At 41.8% G+C, this 27,358-nt stretch overlaps 2 protein-coding genes and 1 long non-coding RNA gene across 4 annotated transcripts in view; 1 reads left to right on the forward strand and 2 right to left on the reverse strand.

Moving 5' to 3' along the window:
* Positions 1 to 260: 260 nt before the first annotated feature.
* Positions 261 to 5,095, reverse strand: LOC143637919 (uncharacterized). The gene is made up of 3 exons (XR_013154524.1): positions 4,882 to 5,095; positions 4,279 to 4,347; positions 261 to 542 (listed from the first exon to the last, which is right to left on the reverse strand). It is a non-coding gene; the product is annotated as an uncharacterized LOC143637919 (long non-coding RNA).
* Positions 5,096 to 5,291: 196 nt separating this feature from the next.
* On the forward strand, positions 5,292 to 8,562 carry Pop5 (POP5 ribonuclease P/MRP subunit). The gene is made up of 5 exons (XM_077108925.1): positions 5,292 to 5,356; positions 5,433 to 5,575; positions 6,648 to 6,797; positions 6,971 to 7,054; positions 7,162 to 8,562. The coding sequence occupies exons 1-5, from the start codon at positions 5,337 to 5,339 to the stop codon at positions 7,272 to 7,274; spliced, it is 510 nt and encodes a 169-aa protein (XP_076965040.1). The 5' UTR covers positions 5,292 to 5,336; the 3' UTR covers positions 7,275 to 8,562.
* Positions 8,563 to 9,455: 893 nt separating this feature from the next.
* Positions 9,456 to 27,358, reverse strand: part of Rnf10 (ring finger protein 10) — a 36,033-nt gene continuing 18,130 nt past the window's right edge. For both annotated transcript variants that reach the window (XM_077108923.1, XM_077108924.1), the window contains exons 5-17: positions 25,613 to 25,797; positions 25,398 to 25,534; positions 21,975 to 22,135; positions 21,072 to 21,197; positions 20,411 to 20,681; positions 20,063 to 20,196; positions 17,830 to 17,947; positions 17,506 to 17,607; positions 16,401 to 16,556; positions 14,165 to 14,265; positions 10,479 to 10,536; positions 10,222 to 10,380; positions 9,456 to 9,640 (exon numbers count right to left, since the gene is read on the reverse strand). In XM_077108923.1, the coding sequence (XP_076965038.1) occupies positions 9,564 to 9,640; positions 10,222 to 10,380; positions 10,479 to 10,536; positions 14,165 to 14,265; positions 16,401 to 16,556; positions 17,506 to 17,607; positions 17,830 to 17,947; positions 20,063 to 20,196; positions 20,411 to 20,681; positions 21,072 to 21,197; positions 21,975 to 22,135; positions 25,398 to 25,534; positions 25,613 to 25,797 (1,785 nt within the window). In that variant the 3' untranslated portion in view covers positions 9,456 to 9,563. The remainder of the gene's footprint in view (positions 9,641 to 10,221; positions 10,381 to 10,478; positions 10,537 to 14,164; positions 14,266 to 16,400; positions 16,557 to 17,505; positions 17,608 to 17,829; positions 17,948 to 20,062; positions 20,197 to 20,410; positions 20,682 to 21,071; positions 21,198 to 21,974; positions 22,136 to 25,397; positions 25,535 to 25,612; positions 25,798 to 27,358) is intronic.

Raw genomic sequence — 27,358 nt, forward strand, 5'->3', positions numbered from 1 at the left:
ACTAATGTGAATAAGGAGAATGAGGCACTGGCTCCAGAATCAGTTCCCCTTTTCAGGTTTCCACCCACAGCACTGCTCCCTCATCTGGAAAATGGAGATAAGGATAGGGCCCACTTCCAGAGTGGAGGTAAACATTAGTAATATCATACTTTTAAGCTGGGGCTCAGTAACTTCTTAAAAATTGTGGAATTAACATGTACATGCCCATTCATTCGTCCAGGCTGTCATAACAAAATCACCACAAACTGGGTGGCTTGCACAACAATTTATTGTTCATGGTTCTGGACACCCGGCAGTCCAGAATCAAGGCACCAGCAGATTGAGTGTGTGATGATGGCCCACTTCTTGGTCCATAGGTGGTGTCTTCCTCCTGTGCGCTCACATGGCAGGAAAGGATGAGAGAGCAATTGGCATCTCTTCCATAAGGGCACGAATCCTATTCTTGAGGGCCGCACCCTTATAACCTGATCCTTTCCAAAGGCCCCACCTCCTGATACCATCATGTTGAGGGTTAGGATTTCAACACAAGGATTTGGTGGGATCTGGAAGACACAAACATTCAGTGCATAACAATGTAGTAAAATAAAATGGTACAAAAGGTACCAGGGATTGAACACGGGGCACTCAAACACTGAGCCCCATCCCCAGCCCTATTTTGCATTTTATTTAGAGACAGGGTGTCACTGAGTTGCTTAGCGACTAGCTTTTGCTGAGGCTGGCTTTGAACTCAAGATCCTCCTGCCTCAGCCTCCCAAGCTCCTGGGGTTAGAGGTATGTGCCACCTCGCCTGGCAAGTCCCTCTTCTTAATGCACATTTTTAAATTTCTCTCCCCAGAGGTAACCACCATCAACAATTTCTTGTGTCACCTTTTGGAAATGTTCTATGCAAAAAAAAGTCAGAAAAGTTCTATGGAATAATAGTTACAAACACAGTCTTCCTGGTCAAACCATGGCCCTGAGCTTCTAGCTTCAAGAAGCTTGGGCAAGTTACTTCTTCTGAGTCTTTGTTTCCTCATATGTAAAATGGAATTAGTAAAATTAAGTCAGACTCCAGTGTGGCTCAGTGGTAGAATGCTTGTGTAGCATGTGCAAGGCCCTAGGTTTGATTCCCAGGACTGCAGTGAAATAAGTATGTACTTTATAGGTAGCTGCGAGGACAAATATATCAATCTTTGCAAAGGGTCTACAACACTCTCTGGCACATAGCTGTCCAATCACTACGCATTCTGATAAACATTGAGGTGACTTTTTGCCATTGCAAACAATGCTGCAAGATACATCCTTGCTCACCTGTCCTCTGGCATGTGCAAGAATCCTATGGGATAAATTCCTGGTAGAGAAATTGCTGGGTCAAACAACAGTGCCCTTGGATTCTCAATTAGTTTTTGGATGAGCCAATCTCACAGGACACAGGGGTGGGATTGAGTGAGATGCAATGTTCTATCTCTGAGGTTTAGGGAGGGCTGTGTCTGCTCCAGCAACCTGGAGGAGGTGGTGGCTCCCCAGGCCCCTGGCCAAACAGATGGAGGGTTTAATTTTATCTAGATTGTCCCCATAAGTCTTTACAGGAAATTGGTTGATAGGATTAGAGGAGCAGGAGCCCCTAATGAGCAGCGGTTGCTTTCCAAAATGCTGAAGCAGATACAATTTTCCTTTGCCACCAATTTTCCAAGGCAGCATCCAGATGCTGGTAGGGACTTCCTAGATGCCAAAGGCACCTTAGAATGGCACCAGATCAGACTTTCCTTCCATGAACATCCTTCTAGTTCCTGGACATCCCAGAGTTGGGAGTAGAGAATAAGGGGATAAGAGCCCAGGTTTGGGGGTAAGACAGAATGGCCCAAATTACAGTGACCTTGGGCAAATCACTTCCCTTTCTAACCCTCATGGGTATGGAGTCACACCCAGAAAGTATTTAGTGCAGTGCCTGGTACATATGAGAGCCTAGTAAACCGCCCTGCAGGAGACAAGCATGAAGAACAGCAGCTACTCTGGATCCCATATCAGAAGACCCAGGGCACATTCCTGCCCCCTGGTAGCCTCCTACCCTCACCTAACTGCAGCTGCCCCAACCGCCTCCTAGGGAATGCTCCAGATTTTCCAGCCTATGAAATGGGTTGTGTGAGTTGTAAGGAGCTAACATTCGGTTCTGTGTCTGATCCAAAAGAGTAAATGGGAGCAGGAACCCTCAGACAGGCAGGAGGGGAGGAATCCAAAGGAAGTTTTCCAAGCCCCAGCTCCGCCCCCCACCATTTATCTGATCTGATTTAGGATCTACGACTGTAATAAAGACAGTAAAAAAAAATAATAGCAACTACCCCATTGATCCAGGCGGCAGATGAATCTGTTAAGGGCACAAGCTCCGGCTCAGGCTCAGACGGACCTATTCTGGAGTGAATCATGCTCAAGTTCACTTCTCTAAGCCTCAGCCCCTTTTCTCACCCTAATACGGGGTAAAGGGATGGGAACCGGGAGGAGGCAGACTGGCGCATTGGGGACCGGGAGGCCGCCGCCCCTCCACGCCTCCACAGGCGGAGTCCCCAGCGGCCTCCCGCCCCGCGCGGCGGGGACCCGGGTGATTGCAAACAGCCGCCGGCCTCATTAGGAGACGTGTAATTAGCGGCTGATGGAACCCGAGCCGCGCAGGCTAATTATCCTGGGAGAGGCTGCTCCGCCGCCGCGCGTCTACACCCCAGCCGGGCCGGGAGGGGCCGGACCTGGTTCAGAACCAAAGACCGAACCCGCGTTTGCTCCCCAGGCCGTACTGTGCATCAGGAGTAAATCGTTCATTCAAAACAGCGTTTACTATGCGTTCACGGTGCCGGGCACAGAGCCCGTGTAATCCCGCTTAAACTTCCATTCTAACAATTACTAATAATAGACACCATTATTAACCTATTGCAGAGATGGGGAAACTGAGATCTAGAGACGTGAATTAACCTCCTCGACAGCACCTGGCTAGTAAGTGAAAGAGGGGCTGGAACCTACGATGCCATCGCTCCATTTTATTACACCAAGTGGACGGTGAAACGGGGCACCGGAGGACAACAGTCGCGTAGATGGGATTAGGGACGCTGGAGTCGGAAGATTTGGGGTTCGAATTCTGCGCCTGCTCCTTATTGAATACTTGACTCTGTTCTGGACCCCAATTGCATCTATAAAATAAACGCGGCGTTAGGATTAGAGGAACGAAGGCTGAGAAGGGTTAGGGATGGGTATTTTTAGGGAGGTAGGAAGCTAGACACTCAGGCTGAGTCAGGCTGGGTCTTGAGCCCTCCGCAGAGGGCTTCTGGCGCCCCCTGCCGGCCAGAGGACGCTGGAGATCGTGTTTCTGGATCATGAGGTAGTTCTACAGTCATTGATCCCTACACAGCGCCACCACCTACCCTCCCGTTTTTCCTCCCGGTGGAAAAAAAGAGTAGGGGATGATTGTCAATTATCAGTTGTGAAACCTGTCTCTCTTCTTGAACCGCACAGAATGAGCGTCATGACAAATAGGGATGGACGTAAAGTCCTAGCTAGCTACACGGCTATCCATCCAAGTATTGGGTGTAACCAAAAAATCTGGAGATGTTTTAAACGTCCATCAAGGGGATATTGACTAACTTAACAATGATTCATTCAGACAATGTAATAATGCATAAGAATATTCAACAGAACAACTGATATGATAAGTCAAACAAGAACGAGTCTTACAATGATGTTGGATGAAATAAGCCAGACACAAAACATGCTGTAAATTATTTATATAAAGTTCAAGAACAAGCAAAACTAATTTATTGTAATAGAAGGTAGTAGTTCCTTCCTAGTAAGGGCTTTGACTGGGAAGAAGTCTACACACACATAGAAATTCATTTAGTTGTACATGTAAGAATATGCCATATACATTTTTTTTTCATGAAAAGGAAAGAAATAGTATGATCCTCTATTCTTCAGTGTTTTATTTGTCTCAGGATTCCTATAGAGTCTTACTGAGGGTTCCAAAGGATTTTTTTTTTTTTTTTGCGGGCTATTTCTATCAATATTTACCATGAACATTGGACTTTTTTGTGTGTGTGGTGCTGGGGATTGAACCTAGGGCCTTGTGCATGCAAGACAAGCACTCTGCCAATTGAGCTATATCCTCATCTCCTAAAACTGAGAAATGTTTAAAATAAATACACAATTACATTAGATGTCAGAGCAATGGTGTCATGACATGTCACCCAACCTCTGGAAAAAACTTCACTGTCCATTTTGAGAGAATGAAATAGGCAAATGACATCTTAATGTTATTACCAAAGTAATTTTGAAGCTGGGGACTCCTTGAGCAGTCTCAGTGGTCCTTGATCCATACTTTGAGAATCCCTGGCATAGGGGGAAAATGATGAGAAAGAAAACACTTTATGGCAGTTATTCTCTCTCCGTGCTGGGACTACAATTTATTTTATTTGCTTCTCTATGTATAGTTAAAAAAAAAAATCCAGAAAAATGGGCTGGAGTTGTGGCTCAGCGGTAGAGCGCTCATCTAGTATGAGCGAGGCTCTGTGTTCGATCCTCAGTATCCCATAAAAATAAATTAAATACAGGTATTATTTTTTTTAATTTATTTTATTTTTTTAGTTTTCGGCGGACACATCTTTGTATGTGGTGCTGAGGCTCGAACCCGGGTCGCACGCATGCCAGGCGAGCGCGCTACCGCTTCAGCCACATCCCCAGCCCCTACAGGTATTATTTTTAACTAAAAAATAAATATTTTAAAAATCCGGAAAATACAATGACTATATATTGTTTTTTTGCTAACAAAAAAATGTTACTAAAGCACCCACCTTCATAAGACTGCTGAAAAGCCCAAATAGTAACAGAACTTTTAATTGTACCGAAGAAAAATCGAGCTCTCACCTGAAAATAAGAGTCCGATTTCCCGAGTGTTAATCCCTGGCAGGCCTCAAGATTTTGGCCTCAAAAGTTCCACCGTCCGTTTGGGGGACAGGATATAATGGCATACATAACTGAACCAGAGGGTCCCAAGGGCACCAAATAGGGCGGCTAACACCAAAACTGTAAATCCCGATGTGGAGCAAAAGCACCCATCACGGCTACAAGCCACTCAATTGCCGAGTCCCGCCCCCAAACTAATTTAGGAAGGCTCCGAGGACGCACGCGCCCTCACAAGCGCAAGGGAAGGCGGGGCTTTGAGGAGACTGACACAGAACTCGGCCTCTCAAGGGCCTGGTTCCGCCCCCGTCCTGCCTCCCTCTCCGAGTGGCTGCGAGGCCAAGAAGGCCAACTTCCCATTGGCCACGGGCGGGACCGACATCCGGTGTGCACGTCGTGCCTGCTGGGGTGAGGCCGCCATGGTGCGCTTCAAGCACAGGTAAGCGGCTGCTGGGGCACCCCCGCCCGGCCCCCAGAGCCCCACCTCGCGCTCACCGCCTTCTCGTCTGCTGCAGGTACCTGCTCTGCGAATTGGTGTCCGACGACCCTCGCTGTCGCCTGAGTCTGGAGGACCGAGTGCTGGGCGGTCTTTTTCGGGACACGATTGCCCGCGTACACGGGACTTTCGGCGCAGCCGCTTGCTCTGTTGGTTTCGCGGGTGCGAGGGCGCTGGGGGACGGCGGGATTTGGAGCAGGCAGGCGCCGTAGAATGGGGAAAGAAGGGGCGCGAGCGACCCCTGAAGCAACCAAGTCCGTGTACCATCCTTTGTATTGGAGGTTTTGGGCGTCTGGGACCCGGAGCGGGAGATCGCTAGGAACCGGAAATTGGACAAAGAGCTAAGAGTGGGGACCCGAAGGCATTGGGTCTTTGGACAAGAATCTTTTCTGTACCTGACTTCTCTTGAAGATTGTGATTGAACTTAATTGAGGGAAACCATATATAACTCCTGATAAGAGCTACTATTTGGATGTATTGACACCACACGGAATGTGTCACAATTACCCCCTTAGACACACACACAAGGAAAAACCTTGAAAGAGTAGTATAGAACACGATTGCTGTGTATGTAAATGCAGAACGAGCCCACGCAGAGGCTCTTCTTCCAACAGGTACCACATAGTTTACAGTTCTCTTCCTTCCTAAGCCCATACTTGAATTCTGGAAAATTAAAGGCATGTAGACATCACAGGTGAAGACTCATCTGGCTACTGAAAGAACCCACACAGCATAATCCCAGTTGCTTGGGAGGCTGAGGCAGGAGGATACCAAGTTTCAGGCCAACCTGTGCAGTTCAGCTAGACCCTGTCTCAAAATAAACATACCCATAAAGGACAGGGTGTTGGTGTGCGGCTCAGTGGTAAAGCACCCGAGGGTTCAATCCCCAGTACCACCACCAAAAACAAACTATAGAACCCAATTGTAGTACAACCACCTGTTTTTCAGGTAAGGGTCCCTCTGCCCAGTGAAGATGGATCTCTCCCATCCCATTTATTTGGTCAGGGACAAGAAGAGTATTTTAAATTCTAAATTCATTTACCATTCATTGTGTACAGGGCAATGCCTCTCCATAAAGGTTTGTCCTAAGGTTTTCTTTCAGGGATCCGTTTTTTACTGATGCATCCTCCCAAGTGTCACTTGTCTATAAGAGTCTCTGGTACATAGGCTTTTCTCCCAAGGTTGTTACCTGCTGTGAATCCAAGGTTTTCCAAAAGTTTTTCTTTATTTATAGTTCGATACATCAATGCTTATACTGGAATAGTGCTACTTCGGTGTCGAAAAGAATTCTATCAGCTCGTGTGGTCAGCTCTTCCTTTCATTACGTACTTGGAGAACAAAGGACACCGTTATCCTTGTTTTTTCAACACCTTACATGTGGGAGGTAGGAGTGCCATGTGGTATGGCTGATGATTTTTAGTAGGTGACAGATTCAAAGATCAATCATGACAAATGGGTGGGCGGGCTTCCTGCTTACCCATTGAGAACAAGATACTTCTGCCCATCTCTCTCTCTTAGAAACCTTTCACAAGCTGTTGACCACAAAATCTCTTTCAGGTACAATTAGAACTTGTCAGAAGTTTCTGATTCAGTACAACAGGAGACAGCTGTTGATCCTGTTGCAGAACTGCACTGATGAAGGTAAGCAACACTAGTTCAGTGCCTACCAAGCAGTGACTGAGCTTCAGTTGAATTAAGAGGTGCTCCCAAAGACATCCTTCATCCCTGGTTTGTATGCTTTTCTCCAGGAGAGCGGGAAGCCATCCAAAAGTCCGTCACAAGAAGCTGTTTATTAGAGGATTCTGGTGAGGAAGAGCTTTCAGACAGTGGTGGTGAAGAGGCTGCTGAAGCAATGGAGTGAACTTCTGCTTGCCACACAGAAGGCTACACTACTGTTCAGGCCTACTTGTGGAAACAGAACATTCTAGGAGGCACAGCATCTACATACAGTTCTCCAAACTGGAAGACTACCAACCAGAAGACAAGTAACCAGCTTGAAACGGAGGACTTAAGTTACCTTTATGTAACATCCCTTGGATCCTGGTCTGCAGGTTGTAAAGGCTCTCTAGTTACATTTTTGTATCTAATTGCTTGGTTAAACAATGCTTTAAATTATAAAAGGGCTTACAGAATTCATGTGTGGCCAAGTCTCCCCATCTACAACCTGATCTTGGTGAGAAGACTAACTCCCTCTGTGGTATTTATTTTAGCCTTCCACTTGAGGCTTTGTTCTCTCAACCCCCAAATTGGATCTTAAGCAAAACATGTCACCTGAAGTAGAAATATTAAGACAGCAACTAAACTTTGTACAGACCTATAGCTAATCTAATCTTGGCTTTATAAATACCAGATTCCTTCCCAATATTTAATCCGGTGACTTGATAATACAACTTTTGCACTTTGGAGACTGGCCTCACTTGCCCTCATTATTTACATGGCCCTAGAGCATCTGCCAAATTCAGTTTTCTACAGTTCCACTCTTTTCCTGTGGCCTTAAACGTTAACACCAGACTGCCACACTCATAGAAAGGAGTAAAAGTCTTGTGACCACATTTAGCCTGCTACCTCCTAATGACATCTCTAGGATCTCTTTTCTCCATAATAAAAGGATACAGAAGGTTTTTTTTTTTTTTTTTCTCTTGGTACCAGGGATTGAACCCAGGAGTGCTTATCCACTGAGCCACATCTCTATAGAGCTTTTTTAAAATTTGAGACAGGGTCTCATTAAGTTGCTTAGGGCCTTGCTAAGTTGCTAAGGCTTGCAGATCCTTTAGGATCTTCCTGCCTCAGCTTTCCAAGCTATTGGGATTACAGGCATGCACCATCACATTTAATAGAAAATCTTAACATTTAATAGGAATATTTGTGATATTTACTTCAATATACCCCGTATCTAAGGCTAAGCACCTTCCTTGACCCAGGATTTCTCAAAATCCAGCTTTAAGCCTCATACCAGAGATGTTAGTTCATGCTAGCTGCTATGAGTTTGTATAATTCTGTTTAATCTAGAAATAATGTGCCTAGCTGACCTGCAAACAGAACTTTAAAAAAAACAAAAAACCCCAGTATTACTTGTGCAGGTGATTTATTGCAACTTTGTCTTCATTCTGTTATACCTAGAGGTCACTTTTTTAAGCAGCAAAAAGATTCAAACTGAGCTAAAACCCAAGCATAGGAAGCTGCTCTAGGGCTGGGTATTGTGGCAAATGCTTATTGTTCCTGTTCCTGCTGGCAGAGAGGCAAGAGGATCCCAATTTTGAGGCCAGCCTGGGCAACTTAGCAAGAAAAAAATAAAGGGCTGGGCTAGAGCTCAATGGCAGGCCACTTGCCCATGATGCCTTGGATTCTACCCCCAGCAATCGGTATAGGGTTTGGGAGGATGGAGCTGCTCTAAATAAGAGGCTAAGCATTGGTGACCTGGCTATTAGCCTGCTCTCTAGGAGTGCTGGACTCTTTCCTATAATTCATGCTACTGTCAAAATAAGCTTGTCCAAAAGGAAGGGACGTCCCAAAGGCTTTCTTAGTGACAACTTTTTTTTTTTTTAAAGCAAAGCCAAGTTCAAGGGGCAAAACTCCCTCACACATGGCAAGTGTCCATCAAGCTGCCAACTCAAGTCTGGCACCACACCCTGGCCATTTGTCAGAAGAAAAACTTCAATTCAAATTGGGTGTCCTAAATCCATTTTATTCCCATCCCTCTGTTTCTTTAACAAGAAGAACTGAACAGGTAGGAAAGATTCAACCATTTTTAAAAAAACAACTAATAGTATGCAGAGAGACCAGGAAGCCTGACACATGATGTCACAGCAGAGCAGTGTTGTGGTTTGGGCTGCTCCAAGGGGTGCTGAAGGGGCTCAAAACTTGTTTGGGGTTAAATTACACGTGGATCAAAAAGGCTAACCTGGCAACAAACTAAAAGCTTCAGCAGGGAGAGAGCTCATGTGAGTGTCAATACTTTATTTTGGTGTAAAGACGGGAAGCTGGAAAATACACTGTATTTAAAATTTTTTGATTCCCCCTCACATTGTGGAAACCCCCTCCCCCCACCCCAAGCTAATCTGTTCAAACTCAAATACTTAAAATTACAGCAGCAAAACAAAAGCACAGAAAAAAGAAAACCAGATGAAGAAGGTAGCCTTGGCCAGTAGTGTCACTTGGTATGGACAACTGAGGTGCTGAACAGGAGCTTCTGCTTCTGTTTTTTCCTTTTCTTCCCTCCTTTCTCTTCTAAAGGAAAACAGAAAAGAGAGCTCACTTAATTTACAATGTCATCTTGGTTCCCTGGCCTTTCCATTACCAAGTCATTCAATGACAGCCAAAGTACAGGCTCTGGAATTAGACTTCTGGACTCAAATGCCAGTCGTAGCATATACTAATATTTGTCTTGATGCTACCTCCCTGGCCCTGGCTTTCTCAACTCTAAGAGTTACATCTATTCAATATGGTTGTCGGGAAATTAGCACAATGCTAGGGACATATAAAGCACACCATAAATTTGTAATTCTTGTTTAATCGTGAGTACCAAAGTGGATACTGACTTACACATCTATGAATTACCTTTTACAGACTGGTCGACCAGTTTAGGTCTTCAACATAGTTAAGTATCAACTAATTTGGTTTGTCAGAACCTGTTTACCAACCCAAATAAATTCTTGAGGCCTAGAAGGAAAATTTGGGTATTTTTTTCTTCCAAGACAGTAGAGAGTAGATCCTGCCTACACTTAGAATCTTGAGTACAGGCAGGAATGACAGCACCTGTGTGGTAAGTTTTGAGTCCTGTGTTGAGAACTCTAGTTCTCTGCCCTTACCAGAGAGGGGATCTGAAGTAGCTGGTGTGTCCAGTTTCATAAAGGCTGCTTCAATAGCTTGGCTGAAGGAATTTTGGAAACTGGGCACAGGAACACGGTCAGAGTTATCACTCTCTCCATCGCTGTCCACAGGGGCAGGAGGAATTAAGCTGTTCTCATCTGGGGGGGGGGGGGAAATCAGTGTTACACTCCTATGAACAACTAGCATTTTAATGAAAAGGGGACAAATTCATCCTTCACCAGCAGGCCCTCCTCACCTTTCTTTGGAGCAGGTTTGGGCCACACATCTGCTTTTGCTTTTCCAACTCTCAGCATCTATGGAAGTGGAAAATGAGGTAAGTTTTTAGTTCAATTTCTTTTCCAGACACCAGCCTTGACATCAACTGGTTAGGAGGGCACAGAACCAACCATCACCTGTGAAATCTTTTCTCATTAATATACCATTTCAGTCACATCCATTATTATCCTGTGTAAACCACAAAGTAGTAAGGCCAATCTGCTCCTTTGGGAAACAGGTAAAGAATACCACACAGAAGGAGTAAGCGTTTCTTACTCAGGTGCTCAAGCTGGAAATGCTTTTTCTAATCAACCTTCCTTTTCTCCTTGAAACCCCTAAAAACATCAAAATGTTGGAACAAGCAACATCGTACCTCCTCCAGTTTTAAAACCATGTGCCTACTGAACTTCAGTTATTTAAAGCTATAAAACTCAATTTTATCCTGAAAGAGTAAAACAACACTCATTCATTACTTTTTTTTTTTTTTTTTAAAAAGGGTTTTTAAAAATATCATTTTTATGTGGTGCTAAGGATTGAACCCAGGGCCTCATACCTGTGAGGCAAGCACTCTACCACTGAGCTATAGCCTCAGCCCCTCATTCATTACTTTTTTTTTTTTTTTTTTTTTTTAAAGAGAGAGAATAATATTTATTTCTTAGTTTTCGGCGGACACAACATCTTTGTTTGTATGTGGTGCTGAGGATCGAACCCGGGCCACACGCATGGCAGGCGAGCGCGCTACGGCTTGAGCCACATCCCCAGCCCACATTCATTACCTTTTAATTTTTTTTTTTTTTTTTTTTAAAGAGAGAATTTTTTAAAATAATTATTTTTTAGTTTTCGGCGGATACAACATCTTTGTTTGTATGTGGTGCTGAGGATCGAACCCGGGCCGCATGCATGCCAGGCGAGCGTGCTACCGTTTGAGCCACATCCCCAGCCCCACCTTTTAATCTTTGCTTTTTGAATAGTTTAATCATTAACTTTCAGATTCAGCCACAGACCTATAAAATTCTTCCAAGTATAGTTAATCAGAACAACCCTTCTGTCTCTGGATAACTGTCTTCATCTCAGTCAAGGCCACGTTTTTTGGTTTAGGGTTTTTTGGGAGGGTGGAGGAATACTGAGGATTAAATCTAAGGGTACTATACTACTGAGTCCTCTTCCTTTGTCCCACAAGTAGCATGGCATCTGAATTGTCTTTTTTTTTTTTTTTTTTAAAGAGAGAGAGAGAGAGAGAGGAGAGAGAGAATTTTAATATTTATTTTTTAGTTATCGGCGGACACAACATCCTTGTTTTGTATGTGGTGCTGAGGATCGAACCCGGGCCGAACGCATGCCAGGCGAGCGCGCTACCGCTTGAGCCACATCCTCAGCCCCCTGAATTGTCTTAAGATGTGATTAAAATAGATCTATCACCTATGCTTTACTCTTACCAAAAATGGTTTTCTAAGTATTTAACTTGAATCCACTCATGAGAAAACAAGCAGACAAATCTAAACCATTTGATGTCCCATGAAGCAACTTGCCTCGATGCTTCAAAATTATCCATTCAAGGAGGAGCGGGAAGGAAGTCAGAAGAGCTGTTATGGACCAAAGGAAGCTGAAGAAACTTGGCAATTAAATGCACACGAGTGATCTGATTGCACCCTGAACTTCATTAAAAAAATAAAGATTGAAACAAATGGGCAAATAGAAACATGTACTACATTATCAGCATAAAATTTGAAGTTTTTGGATGTAATAACTATAGTTTATAGGAAAATGTCATTTTATTTGACATGTATCCCCTAAGTACTAATGAAGTATCATGCTGTCTAGAACTTATTACATACCTAACAGAAAGCAAATATAGCAAAAATAAAAATTGGTGTATCTAGGTGAAAGATGTGACTTATTCATGATACAGTTCTTTCAAGTCTTAAGTTTCTCAAAGCTAAAAAAAAAAAAAAGACCTAAAATAGGGCTGGGGATGTGACTCAGTGGTTGAGGGCCCCTCGAGTTCGGATTCCCAGTACTACTACAACAATAAAAAACCTAAGCGTTTGGCCTTATTCCTGAAAGCCACTTGGTTTTGCCTATGAAATTCAGTAATTTTCAGAATTGCCCTCAATTATTTTCATCCTTCCTGCCTTTAGGACCTTTCTTACCCAAGTCTAATTCCTATTTATTTGTCAGCACAAACTGTCATTTCTACATGAGAAAATCCATATCAACTGTAGACATCAGTTTGGTTTTTTTCTTTTAAAGAAAGAATTTTTTTTTTTGAAGAAAATTTTTTTTTTTTTTAGAGTGAGAGAGAGAGAATTTTAATATTTATTTTTTAGTTACCGGCGGACACAACATCTTTGTTTTTTATGTGGTGCTGAGGATCGAACCCGGGCCGCACGCATGCCAGGCAAGCACGCTACCACTTGAGCCACATCCCCAGCCCCAGACATTAGGTCTTAAGATGAATCTAATAAGGAGTTCTCCACTTTATAATGATGCAAAGTGTACACATTCTGTTTTTCATCTTTGGAACAATAAATGACAATCAATATTTATAATATGATTTTGCTCAACTGTAAGCTGAGCATGTTTTTTAGGGAAGCTATGATGTTCAGGAAATTAGGGGTACCAAATGCATTTTTTTGACTTACAATATTTCAACTTATGATAGATTTATTATGTGTAACCCCACTGTAAGTTGAAAAGTGTTATTCTCTAAGAACTGTTAAGGTAATGATTCCAAACTAGCCCCACAAAAATTAACTAACTTCTTACAGGGGTGTCTGTCCATCATCTTTAGTTATATGGATGCAGGAATGCTGAAGGTTAGCATGTTAAATGAATATATGCTTAACAGAGTGATCTGACATCCAATCTCACTAGCTTGGTGTTTTCCCACCTTGCTCCATAAGGATGCTGCTTTGGCTAGTTACAGGATAACACAAACTTTCCCTTCTCAAAGTGCAGAGGAATGATTTATTTTATGTAACAAATACCAGTTGAACAAGAGATCCTAGAACTAGAGAACCATTAAAATTAATTGATGTATCCCTAGCCTTTAGGACAGTGTCTAGTTTACAATGTAGTGTTTTTTTTTTTTTTTTAATAATTAAAACTCAGATTTTTCTTTCAGCTATTCTTGGCCTCTTTCCTAGGTAAGTCTATAGTAATTGTTGATACTAAACCCAAGAATTCCCTCTTAAGAAAGCCTCCAAAAGCTAGGCACAGTGGTACATGCCTATAATCCCAATAGCTTGGGAAGCTGAGGTAGAAGGATCCTAAGTTCAAAACCAGCCTCAGCAACTTCACGAGACCCTGCCTCTAAATCAAATATAAAAAGTGTTTTGGATATGGCTCATGGTTAAGCACCCCGTATCCAATCCCTGTTACCAAAAAAAGAAAACCCTCTAACAATTATGTATTAGAATCAATGCAACTTAAGCCTGTAAAGCCCTTCCCTCTAACAGAGGGGATATCCACAGAATCTACTCTTAGCCACTCCTGGTGGCATACAGCTCCAAGAGGCAGGCAATTTCCCTCATACCTATCAAAGGACTAAATGTGTTCAGCTGTTATTAGAATGAGGAACAATAATCCCTGGATGAGGTTCCCAGAAAAACCAGCAGCTGAATTCATGTTAAATACCTTGGGCTGCTTCACAAACAAATTATTTACCTGGGCAAAAGAAGGAAAGGGAGGGTCTTCTTCCAGACTCCCAACGCAAAATGAAGGACTGCCCTGACTGGCAGTGGGTGACACAGGGGTCAGCAGAAAGTCTGAAAAAGAACCAGACACCTGATTATATAAGTTCCAAAAAGCTAGCACCTATGAGATGACGAGATGAACCCTTGAGTCAGATCTTAATAATTACCAAAACCCACCCATCCCTGGCCAAAGAGAACCTTGATCCAACCTTCATGTTTTTCCAAAGCCAAGAACACTAATGATTGTTTACATCAGTGATCAATGGAGGGAGAGAAAAAGCTTCAGTTATAATGCTAGAAGTCATGGTGGAATCTGTTCCTACAGCAAGAATAACCCTTTTCTTATGAAATGCTACACTTTTCCACAAAGAAACGTGATAAAATTTAATTAGATAAGGGGGCTGGGGATGTGGCTCAAGTGGTAGCGCGCTCGCCTGGCATGCGTGCGGCCCGGGTTCGATTCTCAGCACCACGTACAAACAAAGATGTTGTGTCCGCCGATAACTAAAAAATAAATATTTAAAAAAAAAAAAATTCTCTAAAAAAAAAAAAAATTTAATTAGATAAGCCTTTATGTTCCAGCCAGCAGTTAATAATGTGGAAATGTTTGGTTAGGATTCACGACAGATGGTGGCGCCTGCCTGGAATTCCAGCTGAAGCTGAGACAGGAGGATCACCAAGTTCAAAGCCAGCCTTAGCAACTTAGCAAGACCCTGTCTCAAAATAAAAAGAGTAAATAGAAAAGACTGGGAATGTGATTCAGTGGTTAGGAGCCCTTGGGTTCAATTCCCAGTAATCATGCACCCTCCCCACCCCAAAAAAGAGATGTCTAAAATGATGGTCAATAACTCTTAAGTGTTTCATTTCACAACATGGTTATACTTAGGAGTGCTTGTCTAGCACATGTAGCCCTGGAGCCAATTACCAGAACTGCCAAAAAAAAAAAAAAAAAAAAGGGACAAAAATGAAGCACTAATACATTTTCCTATAAGAAAAAAATGAGAATGTGTGTTCATTTTTTTACTTTAAAAAGGACAAGGGTGGGGTTGGGGTTATAGCTCCAGTGGTAGAGCACTAGGGAATGGGTTCGATCCTCAGCACCACATAAAAAATAAATAAGATAAAGATATTGTGTCCATCTTTAAAAAAAAAAAGATAAGGATTGAAAGATTTTTCAAAGATACCCTTATCTCAGAGTACTAGTCTGGAATGTACCTGTCCCAATATTCTATACACTTAGATAAATGCACAATGAAAAGCTTTGTTACTTTTTAAAAACCCACAAAATTCTACAACTGTTTTTTTGAGCAGTACATGGATTAAAGGCAGGGCCTCAAACATCCTAAGCAAATGCTCTACAACTAGCCCTCTACAACTTCCTTTTATCTTTCCATAGTTCATAAAAGACAGCTATTATTTTCTTCTTCAATATGAAGTATTTCATAGCATGAATGCTACAGTTTAGTCATTTCCCTATCAATAGATTCTGTAGGCCATTTCTTTATTATTATTATTATATATGCTAATACAATAAAGAAATACATATAAAGAGGCTAAAAACAAAGAGTAGTATCCCAAATGTGAACACTAGAGGTAAGACAGCTGGGTCAAAGTAAATTTCCTACATAGTGAGCTACCTTGAGGTTTTTATTTTTATTATTCCTTGGTACTGGGGATTGAACCCAGGGGCACTTAACCACTGAGCCATATCATCAGCCTTTTTTTAAATTTTGAGACAAGACTTGTGTTACATTGCTAAGGGCCTCACTAAGTTTCTGAGGCTGAATTTAAACTTGCAATCCTACCATCTCAGCTTCTCCAGTCACTGGGATGACAAGTGCCACCACCTGGCTACCTTGAGCTTTTTAGAGGTTGGCAAGGTATAAAAAGTCAGTACAGGGGATGAGTGGCTCAGTGGTAGAGCGCTTGCCTAGCATGTGTGAGGCACTGGGTTTGATCTTCAACATCACATAAAGTAAAGGTACTGTGTTCACCTACCAAAAAAAAAAAAAAAAAAAAGAAGTCAACATAAAAAGTAAATCAAATGGCAAGAATTTGATGTAGTTTAGAACTACCCAAGTAAAAGTCATCTGCCTGAAGAGAGCACCCCATGTTTATCATCCACCCGAGTAAGTAAAACCCTTTAAGCAGCTGTGACCTAAAGTCTAGTCAGTGGCTGAATATATTAAATCTCAATAGTTATTTACCTGTATGGGAACCTGGACTTCTGCTAAGAGGAGAAAGGGAGAGGGCTCCAGGCCCCTGGATGCTGGTAGGACCCAAAGCAGAATCAGAGGAGCAGGTATAGGAATTGAAGGCAGGAAATTGCTGTAGATTTTCTAGGGGAATGTGGACTTCTGGATCTGCAAAGGAAGACAGTAACACTAGGACCATTTACAATTCCTCAAATTTTCCCAACAGCTGAGGAAAGCCAGTATGTGTAACAAACCTCAAGGTTCTGAAAGATGCAGACAGAAATTTAACAACTCAATTTATAGCAACTGCCATCCAATAATACGTTTTTAATATAAAAATACTTGTTCTAACTAGTCATAATTGAAGGTGGACAATAAACATGGGGTGCTCTCTACCTGCTTGTCTGAATATTTCCATAAAAAATTAAAACAAAAATCCTGTTCTGTAAACATTTGTTTTCTCCAAATTTAAGACATGTTCCAAATATCTACACAGTTTTGGAAGCCCAAGTATATATTTGGCACAGTTTGAGAAGTAAAATTTAGTGTTTGCCATACCATATGGAATCACAATAACTAAGTCCTTTCCCTACCCAAAGACTCAAATCCTTGTTTTCTAGTGGATAATTAGGCCTGTGGGTCACACTAATCCACTGGATTCTCTTAGACAGGAGAACCAGATCAGAATACTCTGTGCTTACTGACACAAGAGCTCTCAAGTTTAACTTCCTGCATGCATTTCCTGGTTTTCAAAGTTTCTACTTTATTAGACATTTCTGGCACTCACTGGCACTGTTCCCTTTAATAGCTAGGAGGTAAGATCCATGATCTACAGATAACATGGGACAACTGCCCCCAGCTTTCTCAGCAGAGTTTCAATTCCCTTCCCTGGAACAGATTTTTGTCACTCACTATGCCAAGGTGAATTTCATTTCCATATGTACTATGTGCTATGCACACCGTGACACATATGAACTCATTAAATTTATCAAATGAGCCTATAAAGGAGGCTTTCATGACCTAGGTAAAAACTGAGGGAACAAATGACAGAGCGAGACATGAACACAAGCAGCCTGGTTCCTGGTCACAGAGCCTTGTTGAGAGCTCCTGAACTTACACTTGCCCTGTTTCTTGTTCTCCTCCATTTCAATCCTACGCTCTCGGCGGCGTTCCTCCCGAGCCTTCTTCTGGCGTTGACGCTTCCTCTTCTCAATGTCATCTGTGGGTTGGTCAAGCTGTGAGAAGGCAGATCCCAAACCACCTGGCCATTAACTCTTCCCAGCTGATTAGCTGCTAAGCCCACACCAGTGGGCTGAGCTGAACTAGATGAATGGGGTGAGGTATCTTGGGAGGAACTGCCCGCATTTGGTTTCCAGCATGATTTCCACCAAAGTCCCTGAACCCCACCCACTATAAAGAAAAGCAAAATAGGTGTTCTTACCTGAAAACATCTCTAAGGTTTCCTTAGAGACCACAGGAGGCTGCAGAGCCAGTTCACAGATGCTGAACTCACAGGTGAGAGGCAAGTGAGAGAGATATCTATGACGCTGCCGAACATCCTACATGGGAAAAGTGACCAATATTCCACTCACAGACAGCACTGGGCTTAAAGAGTAGCTCTCAAGTTACCATCTTTTTGAAAAGTAAAGTAGAAACTATGGACACAGTCAGGCAGAAAAAGCAACTAAATTCAGTTTTTGCTTGTGCTACAAGTGAGTAAATTCAGCCTGGTAACAATCTAATCAGCTGTTTCCAATTGCCTGGGGTCCACAACTGAGAGGAGAGAACAAGGAAGATAAAAGAATTTGTTGGAAAAATAAAAACCTGGAAACAAAGACAAAACAAATGATATCAAAGAAGGAAGATAAAACATTTCCCACCGGGAAATTACACCTGTAATTCCAATGGCTTGGGAGGCTGAGGCAGGAGGATTACAAGTTCAAACCCAACCTCAGCAACAGCAAAGTGCTAAGCAAGTCATTGAGACCCTGTCTTTAAATAAAAAACAAAATAGGGCTGCCGATGTAGCTCAATGGTCCAGTGCAGAGTTCAATCTCCAGTACCAAAAGCAAAAGAAAACAACCAGATTTCCTTACTAAATTATGGCCTAAAACAATTAGAAGCCCATCAATTTAGTTTTTTTTTTTCTTTTTCTTCACATTTGAAAAAAATTGATAGTACTCAAAGAGTTTCCATTTTGAGGCATACGATAAATTTGTCATCAATACAGGGATAATACCCAAAGGGAAAAAAATTCACATATGTGAATTAAGAGACCATATCTCAGATATCTGCTAAGCTAAAAATGCATTTCAAGCCTATATACCTAACTTAAAGCCTCCATAGATTTTTCAGGGTTTTTCTTTCGTTTCATTTTTTTCTGTATGTTTGTGCTGAGGACTGAACCTATGGCCTCTGGTATGCTATGTATAGTGTTCTACCACTGAGCTACTACTCCCTCTGGACTTTTTTTTTTTTTTTTTTTAAGTTGTAGATGGACACAATACTTTTATTATTTATTTTTATGTGGTGCTGAGGATCAAACCCAGTGCCTCACACATGCGAGGCAAGCTCTCTGCCACTGAGCCACAATTCCAGTCCCTGGACTTTGTTTTTAAGATTCCCACCTCCCTTCTCTGGTACTCAAGATAGAACCTAGAGGTGTTCTACCACTGAGTTAAATCCCCAGCCCTTTTTATTTTGAGACAATCAAAGCTACCTAGAGCATCACTAAGTTGCTGAGACTGGCCTCGAACTTGCAGTTCTCCTGCTTCAGCCTCCTGAGTTGCTGGGATTATAGGTGTGCACCACTGTGCCTAGCTCCCAGATCTTTTTATTTTTTACTTTTGAAACAGGGTCTCCCTAAGTTCCTGAGGCTGGCCTTAAACTTGTAGTCCACTTGCCTCAGCCTCCTGAGTTGCTGTGATGACAGGTGTGTGTTACCACACCCAGCTTCTTATTGTTTAAGAAATATCCTAGCTGAAGCCAGGTACAATGTTGCATGCTGGTAAATCCTAGCGCTCAGGAGGCTGAGGCAGGAGGATCACAAAGCCAGCCTCAGCAAAGAGAGGCACTAAGCAACTCACTAAGACTTGTCTCTCAATAAAATACAAAATAGGGCTAGGGGGATGAGGCTTGGTGGCCAGTGCCCTTGAGTTCAATCCCCAGTAGCCCCCACCAAAAAAGGAAAAAGAAAAAAATATCCTAGCTTAGAGGCCCTCAGCAACTTACCAAGGCCCTGTCTCAAAATATAAAAAGCTTGGAATGTAGCTTGGTAAAGTGCATCTGGATCCAATCCCAAGTACTAAATAAATAAATGAGGAATGAGAAGAAGTCTATATCTCAACACAACAAATGTACCTGAGAAGCAGGGGGCATAGAAAACTGACTTACCAAAATGCTGGCGCATTAAGGAAGAACAATCTAATTAAAAAAAAAAAAAAAAAATTCACAGCACCATCACCAACAAAAACAGACTTCAAAATACATAGGGCTGGGGGTATAGCTCACTAGAATGCACAAGGTCTGGGGTCGATCCCCAGCACATCACGCACACAAATACATCAACTAAAGGCCTTGAAGGTTTAGGAACTTAGGCCAGCTCAGTCTACTCTAAAGAAATTAGTTTAATGTTGCTTCCCAAGCACCTCCTCTCCTAAAAGGCAAGCCCTTACCTCAGACATGGAGTAACCAGCAATCTCTACCACAGTCGCTGAGATCTTCTCTGGGCTCTGCTCCAGGCTGCCATACTCCCGCACGAGGCAGCGTACATTCACAGGGTGCAGGAACATGTGTTGCCCATCCTCGGCTGAAGACAAGAGCTTTATCAACCAACAGTCTCTGCCAGCCCTCAGCACAGACCCTCTCTCATTGCTAGGCCCCTCTCCTTCCCAATGCTGAAAGGCACAACTAGCTATTCAACCCCCAGGACCAGGAAAGAACCGTCTGCTCAGAAATCCAGGCCATCCCTCTCAAACATATCTATGGCAGGAAATCCCGTCTTCCTCCTTGGGGCCCCTCACCTTGGTAAAAGTAGTAACAAGGAGAGCTGCTCAGGTGTGTAAAGCCTGGCTTGGTGATGGGTTCCTGCTGGCTGGACTCAATTCGAATGGTCCCTTCCCCAAGATTGTCAGCAGCTAATTCCAAGTCATCACAGGCCTCTGACAACCCCTCAGGCTCTGGTTCAGATACTGCTTCCTCTTCCTCTACCAGAGGGAGAGCAAGAGGATGAGAGTCCAGAGAACAAACTTCTGTGGTTTCTTCATCAAGAGCAGACAGATACTCTAGAACACCCTGTTGGAACAAACTCTAGGTCAACGGAAAGTCTATGTCCTGTTTTCAAGAAGCAATGCGACGGACTGGGGTTGTAGCTCAGTAGTAGACTATGGGTGAGGAACTGGGATCGATCCTCAGCATATGAAAAAATAAAGGTACTGTGTCCATCTACGACTGAAAATATTTTTTTTTTTTAAAAAAAGCAATGTGACATAAGGAGGAGACATAAGAAGCTCCCTAGACGTTTATCATATCGACTTAATATCCACAGTAAAAAATTACAAACCCAAGATAGTCATAGTCCACTCTCCTCCAAATAAAGTTGAGGTTTCACAGCAATACCTACCAGCTTAATAATAGCAACTGAAGAATGTCTGTCACTTAAGACTATAACAGGGGCACACTAACCTTCCTGGGTTGAAAAACGGACTCCTTCGCCAAGGGAGCCATCAGCACCAGTTGTTCCAGAGCAGCCACAACACCAGTGACCTTCTCTCTGCTTTCACTCAATCCTGACAGAGCCTCTTCCCGAGTCTAGGGCCAGAGAGACCAGAGAAGGCTAAATTTCCAGAAACATACTCAGTGTGGAGAGTAAGGACTCAGAATGGCCTTTCAACATGAGCTAAAGACGGAATGGACTGGGGCTATACCTCAATGGTAGAGCATTTGCCTAACACACATGAGGCAATGGGTTCGATCTTCAGCACCAAACAAATAAAAATTTTAAAAAGTGGGGGACTTCTTCACTTGGGTAATTCTTGCTACTTAAAGGATCCTCATCAGGTATTGCCAAGGCCCAAATGGGCAAGCACTAATACTTTCTCCACATTTCTCTCAAATAAAACATCTCTAAAAACAAATCTATAAGTCTACCTTGCTTAACTAAGAGCAGGGCTAACCTAAGAAACCCTACTGTCATAATTAGTCATAAAATTTGAGGTAGGTAACTAGAGATTTATCCCAAGTACTTTTTATTTGAGAAAGGATCTCACTAAGTTGTTTAAGGCATTGCTAAATTGTTGAAGCTGGCCTTGAACTTGCAATCCTATCTCAGCTTCCCTAGCCAGTGGGATTACAGGTGTATACCACTATGCATAAAATCATTTGAACTATTCCTTTCAGCTCTAGAAAAAGCTTGAAAAACCTCAGCTCTTCCTTTCCATTACAACATAAAGCCCAGAGCAGAATGCTTTTTTAGCCATTCTGGCTTATTAGCCTCAATGTGGGGTTGAAGTACCTAGGTCCCACTGTCCATCCCTGAATAGAAAGGTTTAACATCTCTGGCTTTTAGTTTCTAATGCATCCTCTGACCTTGAGTTCCTGGATAGCTGCCTCAATAAAGCAGGACTCGGGAGTGTGCTTCTCTTCTGCCAGTTGCTGCTCCAGTGCTACTTTCTCTTCCAGAACTACCCGGTGCAGCACCTGTTCCTTAGAGGCCAACAGTAACTTGGAATACTGGCTGTGCTGTTCATCTACAAAAAAGTCAGTAACATCACAAAATGCAACACTCAATGTTTGTGACAATGTAGTTAAACAACTTTCTCACACGCACCTTTTTTCCCTAGGATTAAGATGGGGGTAATTTAACCTAACTTCCTGAAAAATAATTTAACAGAAATCTCAAAATAAGGTTTATAATTGAACCTATAACACATGTCTAAGAGAATAAAGTAATCAAATGTTTATTGTATAATGTTTAATTACAGCATTACATGTAATATCAGAAAAGCTAAAACCAATCCATAAACCCAACAATAACAAATGGTTTGCTACATGATGAAATATTTATAGAGAATTCCTCTGACAGTAGAAATGGTTTTCTAAGAGCAATTAGTGAGACTTGGAGAAATACCTACATTCTGTGAAAAATGCAGATGTCAGATCACTCTAATCCAATCTCATAGAAATATACACACATAGAAAAAAAAGTCTGCATTTAACATTTTGGGGCACTTTCAGGTAAAAGGATCATATTTTTTATGATTTCCTTTACTTCCTTCCCCCATATTTTCTGTACTTTTACAAAGTTTTAAAAATGTTATCTTGACAGTGGCTTGGGAGGCTGAGTCAGGATTCCAAGTTCAAGGCCAGCCTCAGCAACTAAGTTAGGTCCTAAGCAACTTAGAGAGATCCTTGTCAAAATTAAAAAAAGCACAGGGATGGGAGGGGAGGGGAGAAGAGGGGGGGATAGGAAGGGCAGCACAATACAATAGACACTAGTATGGCCCTATGTATAAACGTGGATGTATAACCAATGTGATCCTGCAATCTGTACACGTAGAAAAATAAGATTACGTACCCCATTTGAATCAAATGTATGATATGTCAAGATCATTATAATGTTTTGAGTAACTATTAAAAAAATAAAAATAAAAAAAAAAGCACAGGGGATGTAGCTCAAAAGTTAAGCACACCTGGGTTCAACTTCTGGTACCAAAAAAATGTTATCTTGAGACCCTCTTAAAATGCCTTAAATATCTGCCTGTCCTATCCTGGTGCCATTTAAAAGATGCCATTTACAAATTTGAAATGTAGCCTTCAATTTTTTCCCTATACATTTATACACATGTTCAGAAAAAAAGGATTTCTTAAAAATGATAAACTGTGCATGTTGTTCTGCAGCTTATTTCTCAACGTGTCTTTAAAAATCTTCTATGTTGAAACAGATCTACTCCATCCTCACCTTCCAGTATACAATGATGAACTATAATAAAGTATTTTTCACACAACATTAGATTACTGTCAATTTCTCACCATTATACTGTAACAAAAAAAATCTTCATGCCTCTTGTTAAGAATTTTATGTACTAATGTTAGATCAACTATTATAACTATCTTTAAATCTTACAAAATTGCAAAAGCCTGTTATTAATTTACACTCCCAAGAACTAGAGCCCCCACTTTCCCAATTCTTTACAAAACCCAGTGTTACTAATATTTTGGGGGGGGGGCAGTGAATGCAAATCTGATGGACATCTCAGATATGTAGAAGTGGGTTTCCTTTACTGGGAAATGCTGTGTTACATGCTTAACTCATTCTTCCACTGAGTTAAAATAATTTATAGAACATCTCTATGTTCTGGACATTAATCTTTAGAGCACCCCTGGGTTCAATCCCTCGTACAAACACACACACACAAAACAAACATACCAACCAGTCTTACTTTATAGCATTCATGGTTTCAGCCTGGTTCAAAAATGAGAATATTAAATAAGAATGTACAAAGATAAAGTAATCAAATGTTGTCTTAGGGCTGGGGGTCTATCTCAGTGTCAAAACATCAGCTTAGCATAATTAAGGCCCTGGGTTCAAACCTCAGTACCAAATTAAAAAAAAAAAAATATCCAATATTTTGTTTGTTTAGATCCCTTTTTTCTTTAGTTGTTGTTTTTTTTTTTTTTTTTCTTTTTTTCTCCTTTGGGACTGGGGATTGAACTCAGGGGCACTCAACCAGTGAGCCACATCCCCAGCCTTATTTTGTATTTTATTTAGAAACAGGGTCACACTGAGTTGCTTAACACCTCGCTGCTGCTGAGGCTGGCTTTGAACTCATGATCCTCCTGTCTCAGCCTGCCAAGCTGCTGGGATTATAGGCGTGCACCACTGTACCCGGCACTTTAATTAGGTTTTGACTGCCATCCATTCCCCCCAACCCTATATTTTCTTTTAAGGTTTAAAATTTTTGACTTTAAGTTCTTCAAGCTATCTAGAAGTACCTTTTATGACTGGTACGAAACTGGTATCTAATTTTATATTTTACCATGAGATCAGTCAATTGTTTCATTTATTGAGAGTTCCACCTTTACCCTAAAGATTGAAATGCACATATTATATATACTCTCTTATCCTGATGGCCTTTATGTGTGTCTACCAATGGCCTCCTCTTTTAGACTACCGAGTTCCTTGATGACAGGTGCCAAGACTGGCTGACTATGGAACCCCCAAGACTGGGCACAATACCAAACATTGTTCAGGAAAGCCTGGTAAAGCCGGGTGTGGGAGTACATGCCTATAATTCCAGCTACTCACAAAGATAAGGCAAAAGGACTGAAGTTCAAGGCCAGCCTGGGAAACTCAGTGAAACCCTGTCTCAAAATAAAACGTAAAAAAGGACTGTGGATATAGCTTAGAGGCAGAGCACTTGCCTAGCGTGCACAAGGCCCTGGCTTCAATCCCCAGTACTAAAAACAAATAAAATAAATAAATAAATAAATAAAGCCCAATAAAAAGAATAAAAATTAAAGAGAGGTATGAATGAAAGAAATCTAAAACCAGAGTTAAACCACTCTATGCAAACTCTAACCTACTAGTATTCTTTCTTATTACTTTTAAAATTTATTTATTTATTCTAATTTGTTATATCCTACTGGAATTCTTGACTAATCTGGAAATGCTGAAACTAGCTTGCCCAAAGGCTAAACTTCTTTCTTCCTTTTTTTTTTTTTTTTTTTGGCAATACAAAATACTGAACCCACCCAGAGGCATTCTACCACTGAGGTACATCCTCCATCTCACCCTTTCCTTATTTTATTTTTTTGATCAAGATCTTGCTAAATATCCTAGGCTGGCCTCCAATTTGCCATCCCCCTACTTCAGCCTCCCAAACAGCTGTGATTATAGGTGTGTGCTACCACCTCTAGCTAAAGGCTCAATATTTGATGCTACAAAGATATTCAATAGTTTTAAAAGAGCATACTTGAGAATCATCTGCCCCCAAAATTAATAGAACTCACCTCCTAGATGAATAGGATGATCTACATTCATCCACTTGGATTTGGGCAAGGCCACCAACACTCCTTTCTCCCTCTTCATCAGCTGCATTGTTATGGTATCGCCGACAACATACTGTCGAGATTCTGTAGCAACAACACTATAACATGGATATTTAGGTGAAGCAAAACAAGGAGCAGGATGAATGAGGTCTAACCCAATACAAGCTCCATCTTACCTCTTGAGATCCTTCTTATGCACAGAACTGTAACAGATGGGACATTTACTCCAGGTCTTTTCACTCAGTGAAAGATAGTGCAGGATGCATGCCCAGCAGAAGATGTGTCCACAACGGGTTATCTTGGCTGCAGTAGGTGGATAGAGGCATATTGGGCAAGATGGCACTTCATGGCTACAGATGCGCTAAAACAAAATGCCACAATTTCATTACTTCTGGAATGACTAAGAGCTGTCAAAGTTAAAAGTCTCTCCTCTCTCATCCCCACACATTTGTACTCAACTCATCTTTTTTTTTTTTTTTTTTTTTTTAAACCACTGAGCTACATCCCAGTCCTTTTTATTTTAATACAGGGTCTCACTAAGTTACTGAGGCTGGCCTTGAACTTGCAATACTTCTGCCTCACCCTCCCAAGTCATTGTGATCATAGGTGTGTGCTACTGCACCTAGCCACTCAACACACCTTTATGTAACTGCCTAACAAAGTATATAGATGACAGCACCTTTTCTTTTCAGTACCAGAGGATTGAACTCAGGGGCACTTAGTTTAACCACTAATCCACATTCAGAGCCCTTTGTATTTTTTTATTTTGAGACAGGGTGTCGCCAAGTTGTTTAGGGCCTAAGTTGCTCAGGCTGGGCTGGAACCTGCAATCCTCCTGCCTCAGCCTCCCAAGCCACTGGCAAATGACAACACTTTAAGCAAATCATTAAGGAAACCACAGTAATGATTTAATAAAACAAATACATAGCTGGCTGCAATGGTACACGCCTGTAATCCCAGCAACTCAGGAGTCTGATGCAAGAGGATCATGAGTTCAAGGCCAGCCTGAGCATTTTATCAAGATCCCATATCAAAATAAAAATAAAAAACAGCTGAAGGGTGTAGCTCAGTGGTAAAGCACCCCCTGGGTTCAATCCCCAGTACTGCCCAGTATTGGAAGGAAAGAAGGGAAACAAATACATAATGGGTATTCTGGAGGCTTTACATTAAAGGAAAATATGACAAGACATATAATATCATTTTTTAAAAAAATACGTAGATACATATATAGAAAGGCACTGAGAAAGGTCCAGCAGTAATCTACCAGTAATTTCCAAAACACTAAGATTTTCACTTTATATTTTATCAGTGTGTATCATACACACCCACACCCCCCCCCCCCCCCCGGGATTTAACCCAAAGGTGCTCTACCACTGAGCTATATCCTCTTATTTTTTGAGATAGGGTCTTGTTAAGTTGCCCAGGCTGGTCTCAAACTTGCAATTCCTCAGTCTCAGCCTGAGCAGCTAAGATTACAGGCACCATACCTGGCTATATTTTTGAACCAATACATATATAAAATTAAGTTTTATAGACCTTCTGTCATTCTCAGATGATTTTATAAATTTTCACAACAGTGAGCCCAAGAGTTGGGTACTTATTTTAAAGAAAGAGAAAAAGAAAAATACTTGTAATTTTCAAATTTAGTCTACATCAGATTCCCTGTTAGGATCAACAGTTATGAGAGTTCAGAACTTCAGGGCTAAACAAATAACAGTAGCTTTGATGGAAAGTGCAGCTGTGTGCTAATTTGACACTGATTACACAAAGGGCTGCCAATGAAGAAATGTCCACATAATGGAGCTCCTCTGGGTAAGGAGGGAAATTAAGAGTCTCTCTCTGGGTTACTACTTCCCAGTAGTAGCTGGTAGACAGATCTGCTTATATACCTTTGGATCAGAGCCTTCTACACTCTATCTCCT

This window comes from Callospermophilus lateralis, chromosome 1, assembly GCF_048772815.1.
Source record: "Callospermophilus lateralis isolate mCalLat2 chromosome 1, mCalLat2.hap1, whole genome shotgun sequence".
Classification (NCBI taxonomy): Eukaryota; Metazoa; Chordata; class Mammalia; order Rodentia; family Sciuridae; genus Callospermophilus; species Callospermophilus lateralis.